Source organism: Mya arenaria, chromosome 5 (genome assembly GCF_026914265.1).
Source record: "Mya arenaria isolate MELC-2E11 chromosome 5, ASM2691426v1".
NCBI lineage: Eukaryota > Metazoa > Mollusca > Bivalvia > Myida > Myidae > Mya > Mya arenaria.
In genome coordinates, this window is record NC_069126.1 from 42,159,568 (window position 1) to 42,169,245 (window position 9,678).

At 34.4% G+C, this 9,678-nt stretch overlaps 1 protein-coding gene across 1 annotated transcript; it reads right to left on the reverse strand.

Annotated features, from left to right (window-relative positions):
* Nucleotides 1-954: 954 nt before the first annotated feature.
* Nucleotides 955-9,406, reverse strand: LOC128235719 (histone-lysine N-methyltransferase set-1-like). Its single transcript, XM_052950521.1, has 5 exons — nucleotides 9,368-9,406; nucleotides 6,074-6,193; nucleotides 4,194-4,329; nucleotides 3,406-3,607; nucleotides 955-1,080 (listed from the first exon to the last, which is right to left on the reverse strand). The coding sequence occupies exons 1-5, from the start codon at nucleotides 9,381-9,383 to the stop codon at nucleotides 955-957; spliced, it is 600 nt and encodes a 199-aa protein (XP_052806481.1). The 5' UTR covers nucleotides 9,384-9,406.
* Nucleotides 9,407-9,678: the final 272 nt, after the last annotated feature.

A 9,678-nucleotide genomic window follows, 5' to 3' on the forward strand; every position in this document is an offset into this window, starting at 1 on the left:
GTCCAAATACATGTTAAAGAGTATAATAAGCCTGATTTTAATAGATGACAAGATATCTAACATTTGTAAGCAACACACACACACACACATATTCCATGTTCATCTGTACAAGCATTATGTCTACTTTATGAGGTACCTCATCACAGAAAAATAGTCTTAAGTAATTAACATCAACAGATTGTGGTCACCAGCGAGAAATAACTATGTAAAGAAAGTTGGTTTTTGTATTCAATTTACCTTGAGGCGGCCCTTCAGCATGTTCAGAGACAACTGTGGATGGGGCAACTGTCCCACTGTTCCCTACAGCATCTGAAACACACAGTTGAGTTGATTGTATTCTGTTACAAACTCATTAAAGCTAAAAGCTTCACACATATATACTGGTATTCAGGTACAAAAATAACACAAGCAATTATTAACTAACTAGATGCTTACATCGCCAAATTACGAACATACAAGATCTAGATGTATAAATCAACATGTGTTTGTCATTCCGAGAAACAATGTCCCCCAAGGTGACACCCAATGAGTGATTAAATAACCCAGACTGAATAAATCTGTTGATTGAGAACAAGCATAAGTTTTACTGAATTAAGCTTAACAAACTTTCTGAGGTTTGACTCCAACACACACACACACACACACACACAATTCATTACAAACTTTTAGCATACATCATGAGGTACTTTAAAGTCGATGCTTGTCTAGATGCAACAAAAACATGTATGTACCTGTTTCAGATCATAAACACAATTAATGTAAGGATGGCTCAGAGTTATAGTGTCCGCCTCGCAGCCAAGAGGTGCTAGGTTTGATCCCCAGTGAGGAAAATGTTCTAGTTTCCTCTCATATTTACACTCAGTACTGTTTAGTTTGACCAAGGAAACCGACTGGAGTGTGTTTAAAATAAGCTGTTAGCTTTTACACAATCAGGCTTAAATCAATTAGTATGAACTAAATAGCACTCAAGTTTAACATGATAAGCATGTTCCAAGACTTCTGCTGATTCACCGGGGGCATCTTCAGATGTTTCTGTGACCTCTGTAGTATCTGCAGCTGTATGACCATCTTTAACAGCATCTGAAATGTATCAAAATTCTATACCACGCGCACATCTGCCATGTCACAATGCCATGAGAAGTATTTGTCTTATGTTCAAAGACAGGAATTCAGGAGTTGCAAGGTCATTTTAAAATTTTAAAAAGTTATATACAGTCATTTATCACACAGCAACACACCATTATTTAAAAACTTTTGGCATACTTTGTGAGGTAATAAAACATAGACAAGTGTGACCTGGATCTTTTACAAAGGGAAACAGGTCTTAAAGCCTGTCTTTATGTGGTTTACAGATGTGCAAAGTTATTTTAAAATCTGTCCAAACATCAAAAGGTTACAGCCTGGATATGACCACCTATACTCAATGTACGGTATGTATATTGAACAATATATAATGATCAAACACAAAGTGTGACTTTGACCCTGGAGGTAAGAACACAAACCTTGCACGTAACACATGCCTAAAGTATACTAAACATGTGTGCCAAATAATTTCAAAATTTCCATACATGTGAAAGATACAGTTCGGACATGAACAGATATACTCTATGTCATTAAACGCAGCATTCCATAGAAATCAAACCATAAGTGTGACCTTTGAGGTAGGGACACGGGTCCTGCAAGTGGAATGTCATCTTTGTATGCAAAACAGCAAATTACTTTGAGAACTGTCTATACATGAAGAGGATACAGTCCGGGTTATATAGTGTAATTTTGACCTTGGAGGTAAGGACATTGGCCTTGCACACAACATGACGTCTTTGTATGCATAACACATTTGCAAAAGTATTTTAAAATCAGTCCATAGATGACTTCATAACAGTCCAGACACAACTGGGAGGGACACACGGATGATTTTAATTAGCCCAATTGGGATTCATAATCATTTATGAGATATCATAAAAGTATCTGTCTTCAGCACACAACCATGTATATCAAGCGCCATAAAATCATTTTACAATTTTAAATTATGACAAACCTTCTGAGGTACAATTCTAACACACTTAGGATAAATGAGCTGGAGGTAATTTTACATAATGATGAACTGCAGTATAGATGATTGTGTGGTCTTGACAAAGGCCAATCACATAATGAATTAATTATGGAAAAAACAATTCATTTCAACAGTTTTAAGATTCCCACAAACGTTCTGATGAACAACTTTTAAACACAAAATTCTAACAAACAAAAAAACAAGACACAGACTGAAAAAGTAAAAAAACTATTGAGATTTTTTTTATTACTTTGTGGATTTTTACGGCAATAGTAGGACAGGGCTTTCCGTAATCTTGTTCAAATGGAGAACAAAATTATGAATATTCAAATGGTGGGGCGGAAAATTAAGTCATATAACTTTTAGATGAAATTGGAAAATAAAATAATGTAAGGCAAATACAGTGTACATGAAATGAGTCAAAGAACATGACATTGCCAGGCTTTTATATATCATATGTCATGTGTAAATTCGAACTACGACAGAAAAAAATTGTCTCTCTGTATTTAATGATACAAAAAGAATTGTTTGCTTTAAATTTTTTAAGGCAATATGATTTTTTTTTTATCAAACATTAAATCCCATGTACACGCTTCTTAGAAACAGTAAGTACCAATTGTTTTAATAATCGATATTTTTGAACGCTAAAAGACTTTTCATGTACACTGAATATGTAGTTCTCACTTTTGCATATTCAGAAAAACCATGCAAATAACAAAAACAATTAACAAGGAACATCTCGATATTACTGAATTGTTCAAAAACCACAGGCTTGACATCATTTTTCTGCAAAATATGGTATACAAGTTTGTAAATGCAGAGACATTGATGTCAACATTATGATTCAACTTACTATCATAAAGTTGCCGATAGTTGTCTGGATTCAAGTTAAGTCCATTTGAATGAAATAGCTTTGATTGTGTGCACCTTGCTAATAAAACAATCGCATTTACAAGGAATTCAATTATTGATTAAGTCATGTCTGTATCTACACCATAGGCTATGTAATAAATTATAACATACATTTCAATCAAGACAAAATAGTAGTATATCCGTAAGTTTTTATAGGTTTTAAAGGGAATAATTCATAAAAACAAGCAATGAAAGAAATAATTCAACACTTAACGAAACTAGAGGTTGAGGTTGTATGATGGTCTATTATTAAAATTTGTGACGTCATAAAGCTCACACCAAATTGGGGTATCAATAGGGGAAATCAATAATACAAATTTTACCCAAGTGAGAAGCAATACCCGTCAGACTTTATTTAACATCCAACAGAGTTTGAGTACAATGCATTCAGAATTTTGACTTCAATTAAAAAGAACAGAAAATTAAAACATTTTATTTACCTTTCGCTTTCTCCAAGGTACATCAGCAACACCATAATCGTACCTCAATTCAGTGTCTTTGCTGATCATTTCAGTTGCATACAGACAGAGTCTTGGTTGATGTCTGTCATCAACAACTTTAACCATTTTGCAATTAGGCTTTGTGTATCGGTCCAAGTCGTTGACCATGCATGCCAGACACGTGTCTTTTGAGGCATCGATGCTATTAAAACAATTGAAACATAACATTACTACAAAGAAAGGAAATGTATTATGACAAATGGCCCTATGTGTTTAATGTCCCTAGATGTGTTTAATGTCCCTATGTGTTTAATGTTCCTATGTGTTTTTTTCACCACTTTGGGTGTCATTAGATTTTTTTTATTTTGTGAACAACAACGCTTCAGCTTAAAATATTGAAACCAAGAAAACTATTGACTTTGATAATGTTTTTTGTTTGGAGAATGCACCCGACATTGCTTAATATTTTTTTCTTAATATAAACCACACATATTTTCCAGTCATGGGGAAAATGTATGTTTTTTGCACTGGGAATAGCGCTGAATTTTAACCCAAAATTAACGCCCAGACACGACAAGATATTATGTCAATGCAAAGTTTTACAAAATAAAACTTAACTGTAACCATGTAATCTGAGAGAGAGTTTTGGTACGACCACAAGGCCATCACACTATCCAGACTTTATCAATGGACAAAAAGACAAGCTAAAAAAGTAGTGTATAAAAGAAAATAAATAGCAATTTATTACTACAAAAATTATAGCTTACACAAAAACTATATATACATACCAGTATTCCTTGTTGTTATGTCTGAAATGGTATTTGAACATTTCATCACCATCAGACTGCTGTTTACATAGTTCTCCTCTGTACTCGAGAATAAACTGCCCCTTCAAGAGCTCTTGCCTAGCAAACACTCCATTACCTGGAACCAGTAAATAGTGTTTTAGCCAGGAATTAAAAAGGGCAGGGTGGGCCAAAAACATGGTGCTTTCTTAAATGGGAAAACAATGCATTGTATTGATATCAAAGTACATGCATGTTCATGCACACATTGTAGTAATATCCCGACCGATCGTCAGTTCGTACTCTATACTTTTATTTTACGGAAATGTTCGGATTGCAAAATTCCGTATGTATTTTTTTCGGCAAAGTGGTTCCCGGCAATCGTTTAATTTAAATATGATGAATATACCGAGCTGAACTCTTTCCGCTCTGTTTAACATTGCCAATAACAAGAAACTCATTTTTGTTGTTGTGTCTGAGTTTGAATTGTAGTAAATTCGTTATATTTTTTAACTGTACTGTATCTTTAATTTAAAGATGAATTAAAAGAGTAAGATCTGGCTTCCATGGGTAGACGAACCGGATATGAGTTTTTTTGGGAGGAAAAAAAATATTTAAGATCCGAAATATTGATTTTTTTGACTGATGTTTAGCTTTTTTTGTAATTTATTATAACTGTAAGACAATCTAACAAGTATCTAAACCTGCTATAATGGGGATTACAAAACTTATTTAAAAAGAGGCTTAAAATCAAGGTTTAGGCTGATGTAACTGAATACTGTTTGTAACATTTCTTAATTCTTCTTTCTTGTTCATTTTTACTTCAGACACTTTCTTTACCATCTCGGGTTGTTATCACCAGGGCTCTCACAAGGCTGAATTTTTGGGGAGAAGTCACTTCTCCCACCAGTCAAATTAGGGAGAAGTGGGGGGACTTTAAGGAGAAGAGATACTTATCGTAAAACCTGAGATAAATATTGTGCCATGCCACCAAATGTTAAATTCACATTTACTTTGATTGCTTTTTCTAGATGGAATGTTAAAAAAAGTGTTCTTTTTTGGCCTATCAAAAGTGTACTTGTCTAGAGTCTCCTTTTTGCAATGTATAGTTTACCTCCAAAAAAAACAAAGACAAAAAAAATTGACAGCAAAAAAAAACAAATAAAGGGCAATATTTATATATCCAGTAGTTTTTAAGTTATACTCCAGACAAGGTAAATTGCAACGGACCGACCGACAAACCGACCACAGGGTGACTCCAATATACCCCCTTCAAACTTCGTTTGTCGGGGGTATAAAAATGCGAGTGAAAACTCTTGAAAAAGAGCAACTTTCAATTTGTTTACTTTCCATTTCTTGTAAACACACAAAATGATGACGTATACACAACTCACACGTTGTAGACTGTTATTTCGTGCTCCGATTCTAGACGGCAGTATTTGACTTATATCAATTTTGAGGCACAGTCCATCATCATGACAAGCAATAATATTTTTAAAGTTTTTTATGCATTGATATTTAATATCTACGAAGGCCGATGGTGATGATCAAACTAATCCGACATAGCAGCCAAAATTAGCAAACTGTCCAAAGAAACTGTTACTCAATGGGAGACGAAACTCCACCTAGAATTATACTTCAATACAGACAATGATGAGAACATCGGCAAGATATTTTGTGCAGACTGCATATCAGACCTACTCAAAACTTTTTTTGTTTTTACAAACCTTATGCTTTGATTATGACACAGAAAACATTGTTGTTGTTTTTAAGTACATACATTTTTCTAACAAACACAAAGGGGTGAGCAGTATTATTTTCTAAATTCAATTCCCTGACTAAGTCCACAAATATGCTGCTAATGTATCACGACAAAATCATACCTATGTATTGATCGATATACTGCATATAGCACAAATTCAGCTCAATTTCAGCCGTGTTTGTCTGAAGGTAGTTTTGGTTGGCTTTTTTTCTGCAAGGGCGTTGATTCTGGCCAAAAACATCTGCAATGGCAATAAAATGAGGCTGGAACAATGACAACATATCAACAACAGTCTGATGTAAACAGCCACTATTCAATCCACTTACTTCTCGCGCCAGTTAATGACATAACCATCTGGGTTTACACAAATGACATGCTTAATCAATGCTGTGTATCAAAGTGTTTCATCTAGGCTTTTTAGCATAGCTCTCAATACTGCCCTGTGTGATTGGTGCTTTATGAGCAGACAATGTATTTGCATAATTAGACCCAAGCTTATCTCATTATCAAATAAGTAAGTCATAATGAATCAATGTAGTCTAAATAATTTCGTGAATCTACTTTTCCCATAAACATATTAACTAGATGTTGTCAAAACAGCATGCATTTAAAAAAAACGGGCAAAAGTTACTAATGAAGGTTTTCTGAAGTCAGTCTGTGAAATAGCATTTTTAACCAAAGGCCACTTGGACAAAATCCATATATCATAAGGCCTGAAAGTTCCAAAAGAAATGAGGAGTACATGGATGTGTACTGAGTCCTATCTCGATCTGCTATTACTGTGGCAGTCATTGAAATCAGACTTTCGGATGAACAAGCCCGAATTCTTATACTATTGCATGGAATCATGTTTTAGAACAAGCCCTGCTATATAAAATTCAGAATTTGAGCAAGCCTGGAAGACATTTTACCAGTGCAGGGCTTGCGGGCTTGTGCTAATTTCGACCACTGCTGTGGAAAATATGAAAAAGAAACACATGCTCTCATTCTTCCGATATTTCGACATCTTCTGAAATGGATGGGTCTTTTTACAATCAATAATAGGATCGTTTTTTTTTGAAAATAAACAATTGTGTTACAGCCATTTAAATTTCAAAGATTGACAGAAAGACAAATTTGAAAACATGGTTTGGCAGCCTTTTAACATCTTACTTTTTCTTTCACATTACGATAAAGATCGGTGAAAGCTTATAGTTTCCATTTAACTGTATTAGTATTATGCAATAATATACTTATATTCTATATTTCACACCTGAATTCATCCTTTTTAAAAGGAAAGGCAATAAATTTAATCAGATCAGTTATGCAATAGAACTTTAATAAATCGTACTCCAAAAATGACTTCTGACTTAAACAACATGCACATGTTGCCGCACATTTAAGACCATGATTTAGGAAATAAATTGATATTAATTTTTGTTTTACTCAAATCTGGGGCATTTATTCTGTTGATGTTTGTTTTGTCAATGTATATATATACAAATCATTCTGCATCGATTGTGGCTGCACATGCAGATTCTTGCCTAGTCTAAAATAATAGACATGTTATATGGGATTCTTCCGATCCATAACTTGTATACGGGTTTGTGTAAAAACAGGGGGGTTTTGAAAAAATATTGAAATTGTATTTAGAGAAGCATTTTAGGTTTGAAATAGATAATAAAGGTTTATATTCATATTTTACTGTGCAAGTGCAAAGATATTTTGCACAAAACAAGCATTAGATGCATTAAAACAAAGGATTTACCTTTCCAACAAAACGAAACTTGACCGACACAGACAACAATTGTACCAAGCTTAAAACTTGACCATCTTCGGCAAGCTTCGCGAAAGACCTCTTATATACAATCGTTACAACTCGGCCATGGCTGAAGTGTTCCAATTGTTGTTAAACTGTGAACCGCAGCCTTGCAGGTGTCATTCTTGTATTGTATATTGTTATGTTTTGACAGTATGAAATGAAGAAACATGCATCAAACTCATAATAATTTGTTGGATATTTGTTTTTTTTTTGTGTACGGAACTATTATTTAAGTAACATTATCTGGTAATATTTCTTGTTTTTAAGATATTTTATAGATGCAATCGGAATAACTACCCACATTCGATACAATATAACTTGTACGTGAATGATTTGCCATATCAAAAATCGTAAAATATATCTGTCAATGTATAATTATAGTGGTCAATATAAGCACAAGCCCTGAAGCCCTGCACTGGTAAAATGTCTTTCGGGCTTGCTCAAATTCTGAATTTTAGATAGCAGTGCTTGTTAAAAAATTTGATGCCAAGCAAAACTATAAGAATTCAAAAGTATAATTTTCACGACTGCTAATTCTTGCATACTGGTAAACCACAAAATGTCAGTTCTTGAGTTCTAACTGCATGATCAGGCACCTCGCATCTGTTGCATGTTTTCGATATTGAGAGAGCCAGTTTTCACACACTATTATCTCCTTTAACCACCACATAAGCACGTACTAAACACCGTTAAAAAAACTTACTATAAAGTGTATATACTGGGCGAGTACCTAAATCGGAACAGTACCTAAATATGGAACACCCATTATAAAAGTGTTTTTCCGATCGGGATCAGGTTATTTACGATTTTAATCAATAAAGACGCTTGCTTCAGATACATGTTCCAAAGGACACATTTATTCGGTCAGTATTTCAAAAACTGCGATCATTTAAAGTTTTTCATGTTCAAATGTCAATACATGGCACGCGGGGGAAAGACTTCATGCTTGCCCTAATCACAGCATACTGGTACAGCCTGTATTTTACTGAAATCATCAAATTTTACTGACAAAAATGACAAAAAAAGACAAGCTGTAAATAACATAAATTATTAATTTACTTAAACAAAATAATGAGCAATAATTTTAAAAGAATAAATGAAAATGAATAACAAATTAAAACTGTTCCATATTTAGGTACTCCGAGGACGAAAATGGCAGTCCTTGATTGTGCGGTTAATAAAGTACTTTTCATGCAGATTGGTAGTATCTTGAAAAATGCCATTTATATCAACCAATTCAATTGGTCTTGAATCCTAGTATGCTGATGAAAGTTTTTGTACTTGTAGTGCAAGTCTAACTAAAAATATTTCACAAATATTGCCGAAAGTGTTCCGATTTAGGTACTCACCCAGTATATGATATATCATTATACAGTACAGGTATGTGCCATGTGTAGTCATTCTAAAATGACTAATGCCATGTGCTGTGGTACGAAACAGTCTTAAAACAATGGTACAGAACGATGTTGAAGTGTTCTCCGACATCCATTACTTTCCATAAAAAGGTATTACAATAGAATTGATACGTACACACTTCAAAATCCAACCAATTTGCAAAAATCCTACAGCAGAAAAACTGTCCGCCATCATTAGAATCGATAATACACAACTTACCTCGGCAAGCCGCCATGTTGTTCCCACACCACGTGAGGTGTCGATGGTAGTGCGCATGCCCAATGAGAGGTTTAAATCAGAGGTTTAAACTTCCGAGGTAACGGGACAATTAACCTCGGAAGTAAATTGTGCCTCGGAAGGTTGCTGTGTACTCATATGATTAACCTCCAAAGGATATAAGCGCAAACGCACACACACACACACACACACACACACACACACACACACACACACACACACACACACACACACACACACACACACACACACACACACACACACACACACACACACACACACACACACACACA

Bases quoted from the DNA above. Each gene is read 5' to 3' on its own strand.
- LOC128235719 (XM_052950521.1), bottom strand. The intron at 4,330-6,073 runs GTATGATTTTGT...TACTGGTTCCAG, and splicing joins GTATATCGATCAATACATAG to GTAATGGAGTGTTTGCTAGG. The intron at 3,608-4,193 runs GTATGTATATAT...TTGTTTTAATAG, and splicing joins CATAACAACAAGGAATACTG to CATCGATGCCTCAAAAGACA.